Consider the following 21,055-nt stretch of genomic DNA (forward strand, 5'->3'; position numbering starts at 1 on the left):
TGTTTGCTGAGACTTGGCTGGAGGTTAATTGTGGTTGCTGCAGTTGAGTCCAGCCCTTCATAAATGCTAGCAGAAATCCAGTTCTATTTTATGTTGCAGTCTTCTGAAATAAGAAATTCTGTGCAGCTTCTCACCCTGTTTCACCAGCTGTCCAACAGGAAAGTTCTTGGTTTTCTTTGGTTTAAAGCATTCTCACCTGTCTGTATTTACTCTCCCAAGGCAAACATGGACACAGACCTAAAAGGTTTTGCACACTAATGTTTTGTACTGGTAAGAGAACTCCTAAGTTCCTGGAAAATTGAAAAGCGAAATTTAGCATCTAATGCACTTATTACAGTGTATGCAGTAAGTTTGGTTAATGCACTACAGCAAGTGCTGCCACACAGATACCTGGTACTCTTCTTACCCTAATCAGCAGCCCAAGACTGATGTGGATGTCAATGACCTGAATCAAAGATTTAAAAGTTTCTGGAGGTGTCTGCATGGTAGAAGCTGATACCAGCAGGTGCAGTTTGCAGCCTCGGGTAGAAGCAGGTCCATCTTCCTGCAGTCTTGTCTTCTGAAACAACAGAGTCTAACTGCAGTTAGACAAGTCTTAAATAGTCACAGCAATAACTTTATGCTGTTTATGCAATTAAATATGGAATAAAAATGTAAATGCCTCATTTTTATTTAAGTAGTCTTTTGACATGCATTATTTTCAAAACTGGAACTATCAACAGAGAAAAGTTTAAGCATTTCCAATTCCAGAGGATGCATAGTGCCTGTAACAATTAAGGAATGTAGTGGAGCACCCAGTTCCACAGTGGACATCTGCTGTAGTGTGCCTGAAGCAATCTTCTCATCTGGAGCACCCACACGAGCAAGGCCAACACAAATTGTGTTTTCAGTTATTTCTGTAAGAAAGAAGATTAAATGTTTAATTTATTGACTAATGGTCCTACCATATGGAAAAAAGTACTCAAAATGCTTAAACCTTAACTGCTTTCTTAAACCTCCAATTATTAAATTATTGGAGTGGTCTAGAAAGAAGCTTGCTCTTCAGAGAAAATAAGGCTTAAGGATGTTGATAAGGAAGAATTCATTCAGGAATTCTGTTCACTTTGAGGAAACTGCTGCTTCTGATTCATTCTACGTAAAGGATAAAATTAAGGGATTTTCATTTTAATAGTATTGAAGGAATAAACATTTTAAATGAGTAGACCTAAAACAATTTCTGTTAAATTTCTGTGATACAACTGCATCATCTTTATTAGCTGCTGTGATTTTACCCTTGGTCTCAATAAACATTTCACAGTTTGCTCTTGACTAGTGTTAAGAATTCAAGGTAAAAATCACAGTTCTGCATCTTTAGGTTAACCTAGCTTCAGGCTGGTGTTCATGTAGAACAGAGTGTGAGTAAAATATAGCAGAGATTTTGTTGAAGCTTGACTGATCTAAAATGCTCAGAGTCCTTCTGCCTCCTGCAATTCTAATGGACCAAAGAGCTCACAGTTAAATGTGGATAGTCCAGGGTTTCCAGACTAAGGCTTCGACTAAACCTCCAGGAGCCACCAGCACACCTTCATCGATGCTCACTGAACTATGCTGTTGAAACTTGGCCAAATCCATCTCATGACTAAGATTTAAGGCAGCCCAAATCCACTGCAAACAGAATTTGGAGAGTCAGAGGAAGGGAGCGGAGTTCAGCAGCTCATCAATAGGTGTGACTGGAGAGGGGTGGTAGCAGACAGAAGCACTGCAGTCATACCTGGTTTTTCTCCTTGGAGCCTCCTGTTTTGAATAATGGCAAGAAGCTGTTCTGCAGCTTGATTTACACTCATGTAGCGTGGTGGCTCATAAATCTTTCTTCCTCTGCAGGGAAGGAAAAGCAGAGAAATTTCACATATAACTCATTTTGTTATCCCCAGCAATCTTACAGCTTATGTCAAGAGACCTCTAGACCAGCAGGTTGAACTTAAACAGGCACAGGCTCTCAGGCTGGGCCTTTTAGACAAGAGTGGATTTTTAAAGAGTACAGTAATCTGTTGTGCTCTCATCACACCTGTGATACAGCTGGGCTCCAGCTGGTAGATCATTTAGATCCTAAAAACAAATTCAGCTGCTAGAAGCAATGTGCAGGTTTTGCAGCTACTCTGGAAGGATGCATTAGACTTAAATTCAAGGGCATACAACTGTTTTTCTGTTAAATGCCCTGTAGACAGATGATTACAGACTAGAAATGTATTCTTAAATGAAATGCTGCTTTCTTTGCCAACTGTGGATTTAGTCAAACATTTTATTTTGAAACTACAGAATAAACAAACCTCAATGATACTGTGAGACTTCACAAATGTCAATTTAGACCAGTTACAGCATGTGTATAAAGGAGCCATTTATATTCACTACTGTCAAAACATACAGATTGCAGAGATGACTAAAATGTGGCAAAAGCTTTTTGAATACAGTTAAACAAACATAAGAGCATATATTGCTTATTTAACTCTTTAAGAAGGGTGTTACATATTATGTACTTTGCACTGTTTCTACCCACTGTACAGAAGAATAAATTTATAACACTCTCAGATATTAATCTGTTTCAGGAGGCACAGAACAGTAGAGAAATAACACTTCATTCACCAAGAGGAAAGTCTACCCCATTCTGACTTAGTGCTTCTCACAGGGACAGTTATATAAAAGATCATGTTCTGCTGCAACTCCATTCAGTTACTTTAAATAAAGCCAGGCCCTATTGCAACGAACAAAAGAGTTTCACTCCTTCTAAGAATCAAAAGGCCACTGAAAAGCACAAGAGGAGAAGGCAGGTAAGTTCAGTATTAGACTATGGGCAAAGAACCGTTGTTCCTTGTACAAAAAAAAACCTTAAGTGCACTGTGTGTTTCTATGAATTTTCAAAATGGTGACTCACTTCATGAGATTCTCCAGAGACTGCTCCTTCACTTTAATATCTGTAGAACAAAACACATTAGAACACAGGTTCCCTACAAGTTCCCCACTTAGTTTTCTATGTAGGTAAAGCTTTAACAACATTTTAGCTGTTATTAAAATTATTACTATATTTAGCTATTAGAATATGGATCACACTGTACTGTTTCATGTGTTAGTTAATTTCAAAATCCTGTGACTTTATGCATGTGATTTTATCCAAAGATAGGGCAAATTTCACAGATTTCAGAGCAACACAGCCAAATAAAAATCCTAGTAAATATACAGATAAGCATATTTAGCATAAGACAGTTAAATACCAGCACATTTGAGCACACCAGTGCATTGGGACTACTCTTAAACCATGAGCACATTATGTCACAAAAGGTAATACAGTCTGACTGCTCGACAGTGATTACATCACTGTCATGCAGGAATCTGACTTTCGTTAGCGCTTCTTTCCTGTCCCAATGAAAATTTAGAACAAACTTCTGTTATGGGAAAAAAAGGGATTTGAAATAGAGAAGAGGTCAGGTAGGTAAGACTCTGCACAACTGCAATTTTATGAAATAAATTGACCATAATGTCTCCAAGAGGAATTCAAACGTTACCTGTACTCAAATGCCCTCCCCCCCAATTATCATACTGAAAGCTGGATACATTTTAAACCTTGAATAAGTATTCCTTGTTACATAATCAACTAAACCAGAGTGACTCAGATGAAAGGGGTTTAACATGCAAACCCCCAAGATTTTAAGTGTCCAGTTTACCAAATTGCTTCTACATCCATGAAGTCACTTTGAATTCAAAAGTTTATCACCACTCATCTTTTTAATGTCACATTTGCTTATCTGGTGATCTAGACAGTTGGGTAAACACTCAACACATAGACTAAAATGCAGGAGGAGTGGCTGCTGCTCACCGAGTAAGCACAGGGTGTGCATTCCATTCTGCCTGTTCTTCTCAATCTTGTCAAAGAAGCTTTCTGGCTTCCATGTATCTGTCCAGAACACTATAGAAACCATCTCTCCAAAATTGTACAACTGTAAAACAGAGCAAATGCAGTAACATACATGTGCAATAACAAAAAATAAGAGCATGCAATAATGTTAAAGACCAAGTCATGAACTACCTGTAAAGTTTTTACCTATCGCTGCAGTCACCTTTCCAATGCATAAGTAACTTTCAATATACTTTCTATCATTACTTCATTCTGAAGTAATGCCTTTTAAAGGCAAAAACTTTGTAAGATTAGCACCAAAATTATTATTTGTTATTTCTTACTTTGATTAAGGCTAGACAGCTTCGAATAGTGCCATAATTCAATGTTTTGATTCTACTGATACAGTAGTGTTTATATTAAAATGGCATTTTGCTGCAGATGGAAGCTCTAGCAGGCAAAAGAAGTTACAGTTAAGGAGACAGTGGATATGAAGATCTGAAGACAGATTGTGCAGGAAGCTGAGAGATACAATATGGTTTATGTACATATGGTAAGAATATTGCTAGCAGAATACTGCTAGCAGATTCTATGTCAAGCATACTCACTGACTCTATTCTCAGTCTTAATATGTTCATTGCTCTAAGTCCCTAATCTTGGTTAAGACATTTGAAGCAATAGTCTTGCCAATCATCTCTGGTGATGCAAAAGTGAAAGTCATATGTAACTTAAAGCAGTATTTGGCTTGGAAGCAGTTTTTGCCCTGCAATAGGGGAAAACCATGCATCAATTTTGGTCTATTCAGCTCTGGAATGGGGCCATCCCAGATGGATTTTACGGCTTGCCGATATCCTATCTGCTCAAGCTCACCACAGAAACAATACCTACATGGACTACCCTTCCCAGTTTCTCTGTACTCCTGGAAGGAAAAACTGCTTTGCCAAGCCCACAACAGGAGACAAAGGCACTTTGTGTCCTTTGGCAGAGGACCCTGTGTAGAAGCAGCTCTGGCAGCCCTGTGCCATGTGGGGATTCTCCTATACATACGTATGTTACTGTGGCATTAGGCTGTGGTTTTAACTCCTTTATGCTGGTAGAGCAGAACTTGAATCAAAACAGAAACATGTTTGTTTTCAAGGGACCAAAAGCTCAAATTTTAACCATTCATGCTGATAAAACTTATTCAAAGATTCCTGGAATGTAGCTGAAAACATTTCCTCTTTTAAGTATTTCATTCTAGAACAAGGACAAGAACATGCTGTGTACATTTCACAACCTAAAGGTTCTTCCAGTAAAGTAAATACAGGTTGAACAAAATAAATTGCTCCTGATGTAACTTGTTAGCTCTTTCAATGCTGTGTTCTAGAAAAAGAAAGAAAAGTCAAACTGTGCTTTGCCCATTTTCCATGTGGCTGCCTAGAACTCTTTCCCATTTTGTACCAAATCTGTAAAAAAACTATTAGTACAAAAAGTTTCTCCTTCTCCCCTTCACTGTTAGAGCACCTGGGAGCAAGATACCTTTAATCTCACTGATAGTATTCCTGCAGTCTTCCCCAAGTGCTGCAATGTCTGGTGCCAACCTAAGTGCTTCCCATCAGCCACCTGAAATCCCTGCAGCCACTTCCCAAAAGCAGCAGTCCTTGTTCAGAACAGAAAGTGGCCTCAATTAACCTTAAATCTTACCTTGTCCCTTTGGCATTTTGATAACCCAAGGAAGAGAAACTTTCACCTCTGTCCTTTAGGAAAAAAAAGGATGTGCAGAAATGGGCAAAGCGTTACTATCTGAGAGGTATTTTGTTGGGAATCAGAACTTCTAAGCCACTCTGCCACATGTTAAGAATGAGTTGGACATTAAACTTGATACCCTACAGTGCTTGTTCTGATTGTTATCGTTCTCTTTTCCATTATTCATTACAAAGATTCTCCATCCTCTTTGCCAACAAGAAGTTAAGCAAGCTATCCTTTTTTGTACAAGCCCTGCCAGTCAGATTCACTAATCTGTCCTTGGTTTACTGGGTTTTGCATTAATACTGAAGCCTGGATGTCAAAAAGAGTAAAACATTTTTGTTGGAAATCGCCTGTCTATTCAGTAGAAATACCTTCAGAACACCTTCATGAAGTATTGATATCACAGAAAACCTTACAGTCTCAAAAAAATACACCTGTTTTCTCAGCACCTGGAAAGCACAGAAGTAGCCAATTAAGATAGACTGGGGCACATTTTATCAACCTCCTAGAAATGTCTTTGCAGTTTATGCCCCTCTACTAACTAAACTTGTGAAGAACAGATTTCCTAGCTTAATGCACACATATTTTTACTTTAAATTACAGAGGGCAGAATACTACTTTGGAAAGTCCCTGGTACACCATCAATCTGAATGCTGAGGAACTGAAGCAGTAAGTAGATACCTTTATTGTGCTTGAATACTTATAACCAATTACCTTACAAACACTTCTACAGACACAAACCAATATTTCTTTCTCATCCAGTATTTGATCTCTGCAGACATGTGACATTTAATCAAACATAGGAACTGCTCTTCACCAGGGCAAGCCTGCATTAAAGAAGGAACACATGACTGTATCAGAACTTACACTTTAAATGCTCTCCTTGTACCTCATGCAGAATTCAATTTGTTCCTAATTAAGTTTTCTCTGCTGTGTTCTAGTTTCTACCTCTTGAACTTCTGCATGAAGTATCTGACTTTCAAGAAAAGCCTTGCTGCAAAGAAAGCAGGAAATGTCTAAAATTCCACTATTATCCTAAGGATTCAGGAGTTACAGAAGACAGCAGGTCCACTAAAGACAAAACCCACTGAAATTAAAAAGCATTCTTTCCACCAACCATAAAAGGCTGCAGAGGGTCCCAAAATTCCAGGAATCATGCTTGTCACTGAAATAAAACTGTCTGACACGTTTGTTAACCAAGGAGTGTTACAACACAACTAAGGATTACTGCCATGCTTTTAGACTGTTCCCAAGTTTAGTAAGATGATGAGCTGTGTGTATTTGCAGTGACAGGATCAGGCTGTACAGTGGCTGGCACAGCTCTAAAGAGAGGCAACAGCAAATTAAATTTCACAGCCAAATTCTGTGTGCTGCACTCTCCATGAAGCACCTGGGGTTTAGGAGTGGACAATGTATGTTCTGTACAAACCCAAACATCTCAGGCACCACACGTGCACTGATGAGCAGATTTGTTACAGTGCCTACATTCTGCTCAGGCACAAAACTGCCAGAATTTCAAAGGCGCGCAATGAAATGGTTGGACAGATATTTCGTGTTTTCAGCTTGGAAACCAAACTTCTTACCTTCTCCTCAATGCTCAAAAACTTCACAGAAAGGTTTCAAAAGGTCATTTTGAAAGACCTCAGTCTTTGGAAATATCCCTTTCTCCCCACCCTCCCTCCAAGTAGTGACTGGCTTAAGCAAAACTTTGTGCACTTAAATTTTGCAATGCAATAGCTCAGGTCAGCAAAGGAAGCCAGAATTCTCTACTCTGAGGCAATGCCCTGCTGCTAGAGTTTTCTGCCTCATACTGCAGAAAGCAGTTCTTCAACTCACAGTTACATCACCTCAGAACAAGATATAACTTCCTATTTTATTTATACACGATATGAAAGAATGACAACTTCTGGTGCTTGTTTTCTGTTAGTATTTTAACCCTTCTATTAATGCTATTTCTTATTTTACTTCTTGTTTATATAAGCAGAGTTGATTGCAAATTGAGAGGCCAGAATGAACTGTGAGAGAAAAAGTGCTGTACCATGATCTCACCTTGGAAAATCTGAATGCAAGGGGAATTTCAATGAAACTGCTGAGCTACTTTGTTAAAGACCAGTCTGAATGATATCAGATACCTGAAACTGTCCTGATCAACTTGAAACAGTGGTGTGGTCAATCACCACAAAAATTTAGGCATAAAAGATGGAACAAGCTGAGACTAAATAGGGAAATTAAAAAAGGAAGATCCACCATCCCCTCTAAAAAGTACTAAAGCAAGCAGGAGAGAAGATGCAAAATAATATTAAAGGTCAGTTGGCCAACAGCTGCAGAGAAACCAAGAAGTAAACATTTCAAAACACAGACATCTATTTTTACAGCATCTTTCCCAGAATTATTGCTGTATCAGCTGCAATAATGACACAGCAATTTTTCACTTATGAACCTACCTACTTTCCTAACATTTCAAACCACTTCAGAACTGGTCACATGTCTGGGGAAGAAAGTAAAAAAAAGGAGTCACTGCATTCTTCAGTCCTGCCACCATACACAACCAAATACCTGAACACCCTGGAGGGCTGAAATGCTACCGAGCTATGTTCTGTGTTGAGCTGCTCACAGGTTACACTGCAGATAGTTCTCAAAGGACAGGTGAATTATGCAAATTCAGACTCTTCACAGCCTAATCACAACTCACTGGTAGGAACTAAGAGGCTTTTTCTCCTAAGAGTATCCCTCAATGGATTTGGAGACTGCAGAGCACCTTGCATTATCCCAGGTTACTTCCTGATAGATCCCAATGAACATACCCAAAAAAGCTAAGACATATTTTCTTTATCTTTGTCATAGGGGTTCTGACATGATGCTATGCAATGTTCATGCTCAAAGATAAGGACCCTAAGGAGTCAGGTTTTCCCTTTATTCTCCCTAACCTGTTAACAACCCTCCAGACCATATACATCAGATTAAAGGGCTCCTACTGTTCTTTGTATTACATATTGTTGCTTGATAGCAGCTTAAGAAGTAGTGCAATTGCCAACAAAGAGGTAGCAAGAATCACTCAGTCTGTTTTTGCTTGGAATTGGTCATATGAAACAACCACAAGCCTAGCTCTTGCCCTTTACACTACCTTATTTAGTACCACAGACCTTTAGCAACTTCAAATGCCTCTCATGAGAACCTTCACATGAAACTGAAATGTTTTACCATTCACATATATGTGGCTTTCCCTCCTTTTTGTACTGCAAGCCAAGAAATCGCCCTAGCTGTCCCAAAAACTTCCCATCTCCATAGTACATGCCAGAGAGAAAGGAACTGTGAAAAAAATACATTTGGCCATTTTGCTGAGGGAAACCCACTGCACATAACTGCAGTCTTCAGAAGGCAGCTGAGACAAATCACATAAAATCAGTTGAAGGGACAAGCACATTTTTCCATGGCTGCCTCTTGGATCTGCTTAGGAAATAGCCACTCCACAAGCAGAACAAAATTCAGCTCTCAAAATACTGTGAAAATCCAAAAGCAAGTTTGAATAGGAGAGGATTCTCCCCCAAGATAATGTCACCTTATCTTTAATAACCTTCTAAGATTCTTTCCACCAATATCAAGCAATGTTCCCTTCCTACCCTGGTGACTTCAGTTACCAATATGAAATGAAGATATCTAAAAGAAAAAAAAACCAAACCTGATTAAATAGATGTTTTTGGGTCATGTTTGCTGGTGACAAATGGCACTAAGTTGGACAGCAATTGTGACCCGCGAAGTAGTGTGACTAGCACTGATTTAACCTTTAATTGGCTTGAGAAACAAATGCCAATTTCTTAAAGGCTCAGAAGCTGGTAGTAACTGAAAAAAACCAACTAGCGACAGAAGACAGTTCAACAGTCAGTCATTTTGTGTAAAGTCCCTCCTGTTAGAGCAAAGAGTGGTTTTGAAGATTAAGGCACACAGAGAGGGTGGGACGCAGAGGCTCCACTCCTGCAGCTACTACAGGGTTTCTATTTGACTATGAGCACAGTGATTAATGATAGCATCCTTCAGCTTCCTCATCTTTAAGTAATATTTTTCAACTTGACACTGGAAATGTACTCACCTGTTCAGTAAAAACTCAAAAATAACACAGTAAGCATTGCTTTTATGTTTAAGTGATCAGCTGGTAGCAAAAAGGCTATTTTCTATTTTATAACTGTAATTGTCTTCAAGAATTAACTGGACTGCAAACAAAAAACCCAAGATGCGTCACTGAAAGACACAAGGGCACATGCAGATGTTTGTTCTGAAGCTATTCAGGTGGAAAGTGGGTACATCTCAAAAGAAAGGCAGCTCTTTGTTATAACATGTTTTTTTCCTAGCTACCCAACCAAAATATAAAGCCAATGCTTTCAAAATGAGCAACACCACTCAGAAATGAGTGTCTCATTTTAGTCCTTTCTCCCACCCTGTGACTTGCCTCCAGCTTTGCACTTCAGTTCTCAATCCTCTTTCTTTATGTTAATGCCATTACCTCAAGCCATTTCAAGTGGCATCATTCCTTCATGTGCATCACAGGTCAGCACAACGTAGAATATTCCTGATGTGTTTGACCACCAGTAGTTCTACCTCAAGGACACATTACCAGCACTGGGTCAGAGAGAATTCTGTCTTGAAAGCACCACTCTGGCCACTGATCTTCCCAAACTAACCCAGATGTCATGCAGATTAGATAGGAATGAGAAAGATGCAAATTAGAGATCCTCAGTTTCCTGCCTCTTTATTCTAGGGCTAAAAGCCGTACCAATCAGCCCTATTCTGAAAAACTGAGTGTGGGCACAGGTAAAGTCTGTGCTTCCCTGGCAGTGTGTGCAGATACCAAAGTGCCTGACTGTCCTCACTGGTGGTTATTCCCCACTGCAACAGGAGTCAGAGTGACAAACACACCCACATGGCAGACTCCAGAGAAGGGAGGTGAACCTGCAGAGAACATGCTAAGAAGCACTAACACAGGAGCACTTTTCCTGGCTTATCTCCCATAACCATATTCATTTGTTTTAAGGGAAAATAGCTTCAGCCATGGAAAAAGAAATCTGGCACGGTAAAGCACAGCAAAAACAGTGTAAAAGAGGAAGGCACAGCAAATCACAGAGCATTATGCACAGTCAGACTACCACTTTGCTAAGTTATACTATCCCAGCACAATTTATCAATGTGAGCGCTTCCAAGAAGTTCAAGAAGTTTAATTTTCAAAATTAAAACCCCACTCTTTTCTTCAATATTCAAAAAAAGCTGTACTAATTCTGTTAAATGGGAAAGACAGTTAAAAAAAAGTATTTGAAAATAGCACCCCTCTTTATTATTTGGCAAGAACTACAGCTATGGAATGAAGGTAACGAACCATTACTGATGCTCTATTGACTTCATTAAATCATCGTAAAGGAAAATTGCGCAAGTACCCAAAGGTTGTTGGCTGCACAGAAACATTGCTCTGATGACCAGAGACATTCTTTTGTGACCAGACTGTGCTGTAGCTGCATTTCACTGACAGCCTAATCAGCAGTTACAGCTCACTACGCACATGGCTCTCTGAACGGCATATAAAGGTGTTTCCTGTTTTTCTCTACTAAGAAAGAGAGAAGGTTTGTATCACAATCACATTAAAACAAGAAAAAAGGCAAACCCTTTTCTGTGGTGAAGCAAAAGAGGAATCCCTCCTGTACTTGACAGGAACTTTGCAATTTGAGACACAATAACTCCAAAACTAAATTGATGGCAGCAGACAGCCATGAAAGTAAAGGCTTTTGAAAGAAACTATTAACTTCCAGCACAACTCTAACTAATCAAAGGCTGCTTTTTTGTAAGATAAAACCTCACTTGCTGTTTATGCCAGTAAGGAGCAATCAAGAGTGAAACATACAACTGGTTATATTCTGTCTGGTAATACAATCACTATTTCCTAAAATGCCTTATACGACAACAGGAATGTTGATTTATGAGAAGGGAGCCCCTCCCAAGCCAGAATGGAAAAGGGGACTAATGCCAGAGTGAATAACATCACATTTCCTTTATGGTCTGCTCCCTTCAGCATGGGATACGGAAATAGCAATCTAATCTCCAAAACTCTGCATATGTGAAAGAATTTACAGACTGTTTATAATATACCCATGTTAGGTTTCTGGTCTTTTTTTTCAATTTACCTAAAAGCTCTATACTCCTCCTTCCTATGCCTGGCTGAATTGTGAGGGAAGCAAACTTTCAGAAAACTTAGAAAACTCTTTGGGCCTTGCATCTTCCTTACTAATGAATGTAAAAGAACAGTAAAAAAAGAGAGCAAGTAGTAGAAACTACTTATCAACAGCCTGACAGCAGGAGCAAATTTTGCACCACCATCCAGCCAAAAGGGGAAGGGTGAGCCCCAGCCCCAACTCTTGTTTTACCCACCCTAGTAAGTGCAGTCATGCGACAGCTGCCATCTGTCTGCTGTACATGTAGATTTTAGGCACCAAGAAGCCTGTTTCCTTCCTAAAAGATAATTTTGCCCAAGTCTTGCAGCAATAGGCAGGTATCACTAAGAAAATGCTCACAAGAAGAATTATAAAGAATGTGACTGCTGTCTAGCATTCCCTTTAGCATTAACTAATGGGACAGGTGTCACTGCACTGAGCCAGGTCAGACAGGGCACTCAGATTTCAAATCAAAACCAAAGATAATACCCAAACTCATTGCAACAGATTTTCTGCTGTTGGTCAGCATTATTATTTGAATGGAGTTTGGAGTATTGGAGTTTGTCAGTGCAAATTTGAAGGTATCAGGTGTTTACTGAAATTAAAATAAATTGTGTTCTTTTTTGTATGGCTAGGAAGGAATTCCTCCTTCAGTGACGGAAAGTTATTGTTCAAACCCTCAACTTGTCTGTAGGACATTTACATTCCTGTGCTTGCTTTTGGCTTTTGTAAAGTGGGAACCTGGTTTAGTGGTTCCCATACACAGGGAGCTATTCTGAACCTTGAGAGGCCAGGTTCTATGTTAAAGTGATGAATGAAAACAACAGGGGGAAGCTTCATCTAATTTATATGTGATTAGTTATGATTTATACACTGCCACAATATCTTTCATGCAGGAAAAGTAATAATGGACCCATACATGTGTAAAAGGAAGTATTTTCTTGGGAACACTAGACTTTTTCTACTTTAGCCATTCAGGATACACAAAAACTGTCATTTGTTTTACTAGTCCTTGGCTAGGCAAGTCCCTCCTCATCAGATGGGCAGAAAGTGGAGACAGATCAAACTTAAGAGTGCGTCATATTCAAGACTTTGGAATTAGTTATGATCTGAGTTGGACATATGTGCAGGCTTGTGCATGTATTTCTCTTATGACAAGATCAGCATATTTCTCTACAGGGTAACAACCTTATTTAAGAGTAAATTTATCAGGTATTACTTGATACCTAATACTACCATCAGTAGTAGAAGGAAGCCAACATGAACAAAGCTTTATCTGTAAAATAACTTTAAATACCAAAGGCTCCTGGGGCAGAGGGAAGTTAGAAAGCAGAGAAGAACAGAAGTGTTACTATTCATTTTCATATGAGCTCATCAAAAGGGGCTTTTGCTGACATGTAGCATGCTAAAAGGAAGTGTTAAAAAATTCTAACATTAAGTGTACAGTTGGTACAGATCTTCAAAGTTGAGCTTGCAACATGCACTGCCACAGCAGAAGAGCTCACCAATTCTAAGCTTAGCAGTTGTGAAGTAACGTATATTCATATACAAAAATATTACCTGCAAACCACAGCAGCCCACTGCATTCATTATTGAAGCATTATGAATGACCTTGTAAGGAATCCCCAATTTTACTGCACGTAGCACTAAATCACTGTGTGTCGTGGCCCTGTGGTAAGGAAAGGAAGGAATTAAACACTGAAAACGTGATGTTACCAAGTGTTACTAGCACTACAGTTTGTTTTGAAAGTAAAATGAAACCCTTCAAAACAAGGGCAATGCCGAGGTGGGAAGATGGCAACAATATCCTAATTGTTACAGGAAAGTAAAAACTCCAATAAGGCTTCCATATGTCATCTTCCCCCGCTGGAATGCCAGGCATCCTCAGTATGGTACAGCTCTTTGCAGCTTCCTGGCATCATTAAAACTGTAACACTATTACAACTGTTACTTCATAGAGCAGCCTTGGCAAGTACTTGAAAAGGAAAGTTCCATTTATGCTTTGTCTTCTGCAGTATCTGTTGAACATGTGTTGAACTGTAAATGTCGACTCTATTTGGCACTCACTTACACAAAACTCCAGGATTTTGTTACTGGCTGCACAGCCAGGCCCTCTCCCACCAGCACCAATGTGTGCCAAGAAAGCCCCACGCTCAGACAAGAACTCTGGACAGACAGAGGGAAACTGCTTGTTTACATAGAAAAAACACCCTTAGACTGAATCAACGTTAATAATATTTAATGCAGATTACTCAAATTAACAATACCTAAATCTGAGCGATCAAGTTCATTCTGAAAGAGTTAAGAATATTCTAGTTTAAGTTTCAAACAGAGCTAAGTTTGGTTCTAGGTCTAAGGCTTGCAGTGATTGACTGCTGCAAGAATTACTGGGTTTGCAGGTAAGCAGTTGAGATTAGAGCCTTTCTAAAATGGTAAGTACATATAGATTGAGCAAATATTTGAACTGCAACATTGTTTACCTATTTTGCTTGTATGTATGCTTATATGTTTGTGAAATATAAAAATGCACCTGCCCCTTGCCTAAATTTATCAAACCTGATCAATGACCTTATCAATTTCAATCTCAAGATGTACCACACACTTCTGTGTGGCCATTCCAAAGAAGGAAGAAAAGAAATAACATTTGGCCATCAGAACAATGAACTAGGAAAATTGCTTTCACCCTGGCCTTGTTCAGTTACCCTAACAGAATTCCCCTGATCTTAGCCTGATAATTTCGATGCCTTGTGTCTGACCAGCACCCAGTCAGCAGATCAGGTGCTTCAGACTGGAACACAAATGTGGCATCAGCTGGCAAGGATCAATATTTTAAAAAAGAAATCAATTTCAGTGGAAGAAAAAAACCCAGGAATTTGAATTTGGGAAATCTGAAACGCTTATACAAACAGGCTCCCAGACCGAGGAGAAGGCAGTAAAGTGATCTAAACTAATATTTAGCTACTACACAAACATTGCTCCTGCCTTGCAGAAGCAAAGGTGAATTAAAAATGTCTGCTCTAAGAGAAGAGGAGACTAGTTTTACAGCCTTGTGTTAGTCCATGCACATACGAAGGACAAGGAGCACTGGAGGATTTTGTGGTTATGCTAATACTGACCTAGGGATCAGCTGGCTTTATTCACTGAAATTTGCTCCAGCCAATATTTTTTTTCACCCAGTAGATTTGTTTATAATGGCTGTACCTAAAAGCAGAAGTGCCCTTATGAGCACTCAGCTAATACCAGGAAAAGTTTCATGGAGTCATCCCTCTACACCCATAACTATAGTAGTATCTTCTGTCACTGATACAGACTTTAAGTTTTATGGGTAGAAATAACATGAATGTTAACACCAGCCTGGAGTGGTGGGCTTTCCACTGTACTACTGAAGTTGTCAGGTTCTTGTAGCACATCCATGGGTGTTACCACATACACAGATAAAAACTTGCAGAGAACAACAGTGAGGGTGACAGAGCACAGCCTGCTTAATTGCTTTAACCATTAACCACCAACACCTGGCATTTCCTGTGGCTGCCAGGTACTCTGCTCACCTACAAATATACTTGAAAGTCTGTGATCACCTGCAAGTGGCCTCTATCCTCCTCCCCTATGGTCTCTCTTAGGACAGAAACAGTACTCTGTCCTAATAACCTCCTTAGGGCTCTATGTGATCATAGGAGCAGTTCTAGCTGCAGTATTAAGAGCTAAGAACATAAACATATAGAGAGAAGCAACTCATTCAAAAAAAGGGTAGTTTTTTAACTGAGCTTTTTCAGCTCTCCAGTTGTGCCACCTAGAAGGCAGCTAATGCACATCTTGGCCAGAACACGTTGCTCAAAAGGGTGCAACAACACCCTGGAATAGCATTCTATCAAAAATATTTCTTCTTCCTGTTCAAGCTTCAGTTATCAAAAGGTATTTGTGATGGTGGTTTTATGCTTTGGGTTTTTTTGTAAAAATGGGTTTCCATGCCACAGCTTATTTGTCATCTGCATAGAAGTTCAGTAAGTTGGTCCAGGTTTGATGCAAAAGGGGAGATGAGGGGAAGGAGGTTAAGTCTTTCATTAGGTTACCATTCTCTTTCTGGGGTTCTGTGCTCTTACATAAACTGCTCTTAGTGATGAGGATCCATTTCCATTAAAATCTCTAGTGAGAAAGATGAATTTTTTTTACACCAGAGAAGGCCATGGAGTGTGCAAAATTTGTGTTCTATCTGAAGGATTACTTTGAATAGCATGCTGAATTCTGTACGTGCAAAATTTCCTATCTACTTAGATGCGTATTCATAGTGTCTTGTGTCTGGCAAAAAGACCAGTCTGCTAACAATGGTAAAACACACTGACTTTTCTGAGACACAAAGCAATTGTTATAAGGCAGCTCACTTTTATGTTAGAAATATATTGTATAGCTAACATTTTAATTAACAAATAAAAATTATGTAATACGTTGACCAGAACTAAAGTATTTGACACTGAAACTGAAGATAACTGAGGCAGATCAGAATACTGCTTACAAGTAGCAACTACATTTCAATCCATGTAGGTTTTTTTCATCTTGTGTACTTAGATCAGTCACTGGATCAGAGCACAAGGGTACAGGTAACATGGCTCTACACTCTGCACAAATCCTTAAAGTAAACATGGACTGCAAGTATAATTAATATTTCTGAAATACAGGGTCATCTGCCCATAATTAGTTTAATATAATATTGTCTTGCCAATTGCCTTTAACCTGTATTTACACAAATTATCTGCTTTTGACAGATGTGCACACTGCTCCTTTTTTTCATGAGCTCCATTTTTTCACTCACAAATAAGGTGCTCAGATTTCATTTTTCTTGTGCCCCTTATACTGTGGTATAAATCTTGCATCACCAGCTGAAGATGAAAAGCTTTTCTGCATGGCTTGACATTACAGATTGATGATGCCTGACCAAAGAGACAGAAGGAGATCCCTCTGGTCATAGAAAAAGACCAAAGCAAATGTACTTTCCAGCAGGAATAAAAAGTGGAAACAAAAGTCCTAATAAACCAACATGAGAAGACATTTATAATGACATAAGTGATTTTAAAGCTAGCATAAATCAAAGCGGATGCACCATACAACCAATAATCTGTATTCATTCTAAAACAACTGAGTATAAAAGCTGCAGTTTATAAATACAAACAGCAACTAAAAGAACACTCCCCCCAAAAACCACATTTCTTATTTATGTGATAACCTAGAATTTCTTCTGTTAGCAGACAAATAATGAGGCAAAGCATTGTTATAAAAGCTAGCACAGAGAATGATAACTAATGAAATTATAAATGTCTGCTGAAGGAAAGATTCATACATCATGCAGAGTCCACATTATCTATAATGAACATCTGGGCAAAGAAACTCCAAAGCAAGATAAAGTGTGGAAAACTGTATGTATATTTTTAATACAATAAGGAATATACAGACATAAGAAGTGTTTCTGGTCTGAAAATCAGTTTCCTCAAAAAGAACTACAGTAACAGAATTGGCTTCTTCCTATTGAAAAAAGAGTGATCAAGCTACAACAATAATTAAAATGTTGCTTTGTCTTACCCAAAAGGATCACCAACTACAAGAAATGCGACATCACAAACATCAGCTTCTTTTAAAAGGCTATCTGCTTCTTGTTCCACCATTTCTCGGTCAGCCAAAATCAACTCTTTTCCATAAAACTCTTCCTAGAAATTGAAATTAAAAATAACCATCAAAATAAGACACTTAGGAACGCTTTTGTATCTCTCTGTGTGCTCTCTCAGGAATACAGACAGTGGACAGTGGAATAGGTAACTTTATTATTCTTCCCAGCAGTCTGCCCCATGTCCTGGAGAACCTCACCTCTGCTTGCAAGAATACCTGAGCTCCCCATAAGGCAGCTCCTGAGCTGACAAAAATTGGTGAACCACTTTATCCTGATACTGACTTGGTTTTTCATGCCTTCTGTGTCAGTTGAGGAGCTGCACCTAAAGCAGCTCAATCACACCTGCACACTGAGGGTACCTGGGTGGACTCCAGGTAGAGTTAATTTAACCTGCTGCTCTATGTAAGGTCTTCCCTCTCAAAGCCTGAGCCCAGCTCTTAGGCTACTTACAATACTGGCACCCAACCAGATACAAATACCACACTAGCTACACCACAACCTGCTCTCTCAAGTTTTTCCTTAGTACATTTTAGCTAACCACATCTAAGGAATGACTTCATATTAATCCTTCATCTTGAGTTCTTTTTAAGAACTTTTTAAGAAGTACTTTACCATGTATACAGGTGAACATGTATTTGATCATGTCCTAATTTTTCTTTAGCAGCTTAGTAATCATGTCTCTTTGTACATTTTAAAGGCCTTTATTTCCAGAATCAACTTCACACATGTAATGAAACTTCAGTTAGTTCTAGAACACGTTTTCTGATCATACTGCCATGTCATGTGTCACCGTGCATTTTATATGCTCTTTACATGATTAAAGTTCTTTTTGTAGGGCGAAGACCAAGAAAGGTGTTTTTGTGCTAAGTAGTAGTCAGCAAATTTGTGTGGTATTATGAATATTAATAAATTGATAAAACTATTCAAGTCAGTTATGGCCCAGAAAGGTTTTCCTCTGACTTCTGTGCCTTCTTTGCCCACACAGTGAACTGACAAGAGAACTATCACACCTGTACAGAAGCGGAGTAGTGCTTTCACTAAAAAATCCACCCCATAGCTAGAGTAATAGGTATGGGACCTCTGTTACCAGGTTACATTCCCGTTCCTGAACATGAGTTCCTGCCCATTTTGGGTAAGTTTTCCTAACTCTATAAAATCGGGATATTATTTTCCTCGTGAAACAGACTGCAACCTGTACAGATTCAATGGAAAGGGGATCAAATAAATGTGTAAGCAACTCTTGTACCTGTGATTTGGAACGACTGACAGTCACCCTGGGATAATGCTGAGATTGATACTAAGCTAACTGCAGCAAATTTTGACACCCCACAGGTTTTCATTAGGTACCTTAGCCCAGATGCACATCAGCACAATGGGAGCTGGTCTCTAAAGCAAAGCACTCCATAACTATGCATCCCTTTCCGTGGGCTACCATTGCACCAGGCTGGCTTTGGCCCCACACTGTGAGCAAATGCATGCTCCAGAACAGATGGGGTGCAGTCCCAGGAACACATCTTTCAGTTTGGCTTCATCCAAGGGAATCTATTTGCATGCTTTGAGACTGCTCCACAATGCTAATCAAAGCAAGCTAAGTAGAGAATATAGAAAAAGCAATCTCCTAGCAAGAAGTAAAATGGAGACTCACTGGGAGGCCACTGGGTCCAAACAGTTCTTTCACCAAACTCTGGGCCAATTTGGATGGTCAACATCAAATAACTTTTAATATACATTTTAGGCCAACCAGATAAACTAAGCGAGTCATGTCATTTGAATTTTAAGATCTGATTTCAATACCATCAACACAGAAGGATTTCTAGGAAGTCTCTGCAGGAAAAGATCTCCTCATTACTTCTTGAGACTTTTCCTCTAACTTTTCATGGTGCTTAGGAGAGATTGACCTTCAGATTAGTAAATAAACTATTCAGCATTGTCACCTGTATGTAAACCAGGCTGTATGATAAACCCTTGGTCATTAATTCCTATGTTCCCTCTTAGGTGGTTTTACTTTGTTTTTATTGATCTCTTTTCCCAGTTATCTCATCTTTGTGATTTCAAGGTTTGCAAAAGACTTAAAACGATAAGAAATATACAACAAGAAAACCCCAAATAACCACATCAAAAATATTCAGCATTTTTCTATTATTCAATGTTTTATGTTCGGATGGATAGGAATCCATTAATTTTTTTTTTTTTATAGCAAATGCACATTTTGAGAAGTAAAAATCTCCAGGTAATCCTTTCCATGTAGCAGTTTTCCAACTATCAACCATCCATAAAAAAGAACATTTTGTTTTGAACAGACTGACTACAATTTAGATTGCTTCAGTGTACTGAAAAGAAACATAAAACCACAGAGCATATCTTCATACAGCAGATAAACCAGAGATGGCCCCAAATATTCTAGCCTACCTTGTATCTGGAAAGCATGTAATGCTGATTACAAGCCAAAACTCTCACATGCTCTATGTATATGCAGGTCTGCATACAGGTACATTATGGCCATACAGCACCCAAGACCCAGATAGCATCAGCTTATTCAGAGGCAAGATCTCTGGTCTGTGGGCTATTTTTCTGGTATTATTTCAGAACTACACCGTATCCTTCTGTGACTAGCTATGAACCCCTCAGAGTTATGATCTGCACATTTTTACTACTGTTGTCTTCCATGAGGTGTGTTTGCTAATGAAAAGTTTATCTCCATGTTGTTCAACAGCCCATCTCTGGCTGAACTGTGCCTTTCTGGGAATCCCAACACGGTGAGGCAGCTTGGCCCACGTGGAAACGTGGAAATGTGAGATAATAAAATTGTTATTCCCAGCAGGCACGCCGTAACACCTCAGGCTGATACAGAGGTTCAGGGCTTCAAACCATGTATTTTTCCGGTATGACTTTTGGGATTTTTTTTAAAACAGATTAGACACTTTTCCAACCAAGTCGTCCAGTATCTCAAGGCCTGCACACATTGGTAGGTTTTGAGACGAAAACTAGTGCCAACAGTTGTAAGAAGGAACATTTTATTTTTGCTGCAGTCTTCTTGCAAGGTAGCAAGATTTCTCCTATAAAACAGAGTGAAGGTCACGTCTCCCGAGAACGGGCACCGCTAGTTTCTCCCACGGACCCACCAGCCCCAGCACGCCCCTGGCTCCGTGGTACGAGAGGCCTCGGGCCCTGTGGCCAGACCTACCAGCGCTTCCTTGCCCACGGTGAGCACGGACGTGTAGGCCTCCAGGTACACCCTGCGGCACCGCCGCACCGCCTCCAACCCCTTCACCGTGATGTCCTTGGCATCCCCCAGGCCCAGCCCCACCAGGTACAGCATGCTCAGGGAGCGCGGCCGAGCCGCCACCTGCCTCAGGAGGGACACGGAAGCGGGATCGGCCGGGGCGCCGCACGCCCCACCACTGGCGGGGACCCGGGCCCAGGTCCGGGGGACAGCCTGGCCCCCAGCTGCCCGTTTCCCGGCTCCTAGCTGCCCGTTTCCCAGCTCCCGGCTGCCCGTTTCCCGGCTGCCGGCTGCCCGTTTCCCGGCTGCCGACTCGCAGCTCCTCGTTTCCCGGCTCCTCTCGCCCGGCTCCCGGCTGCCCGCGGTGCCGTTGGGACGCAAGGGACGCCGGG

At 39.9% G+C, this 21,055-nt stretch overlaps 1 protein-coding gene across 1 annotated transcript; it reads right to left on the minus strand.

Annotated features, from left to right (window-relative positions):
- Positions 1-646: 646 nt before the first annotated feature.
- Positions 647-21,041, minus strand: DPH5 (diphthamide biosynthesis 5). Its single transcript, XM_010409228.4, has 7 exons — positions 20,625-21,041; positions 17,356-17,480; positions 13,345-13,453; positions 3,848-3,968; positions 2,909-2,948; positions 1,751-1,854; positions 647-896 (listed from the first exon to the last, which is right to left on the minus strand). Exons 1-7 carry the CDS (start codon positions 20,757-20,759, stop codon positions 673-675), a joined length of 858 nt encoding a protein of 285 aa, XP_010407530.1. The 5' UTR covers positions 20,760-21,041; the 3' UTR covers positions 647-672.
- Positions 21,042-21,055: the final 14 nt, after the last annotated feature.

The sequence above is a fragment of the Corvus cornix genome, chromosome 8 (genome assembly GCF_000738735.6).
Source record: "Corvus cornix cornix isolate S_Up_H32 chromosome 8, ASM73873v5, whole genome shotgun sequence".
NCBI classification, from domain to species: domain Eukaryota; kingdom Metazoa; phylum Chordata; class Aves; order Passeriformes; family Corvidae; genus Corvus; species Corvus cornix.

Excerpts from the sequence above, each read along its gene's own strand:
- DPH5 (XM_010409228.4), bottom strand. The coding sequence starts at position 20,759 with ATGCTGTACCTGGTGGGGCTGGGCCTGGGGGATGCCAAGGACATCACG. Across the intron at positions 17,481-20,624 it reads CCGTGGGCAAGGAAGCGCTG|GAAGAGTTTTATGGAAAAGA; the intron begins GTAGGTCTGGCC and ends TTCAATTTCTAG. Across the intron at positions 897-1,750 it reads GCTCCAAGGAGAAAAACCAG|AAATAACTGAAAACACAATT; the intron begins GTATGACTGCAG and ends TCTTTCTTACAG.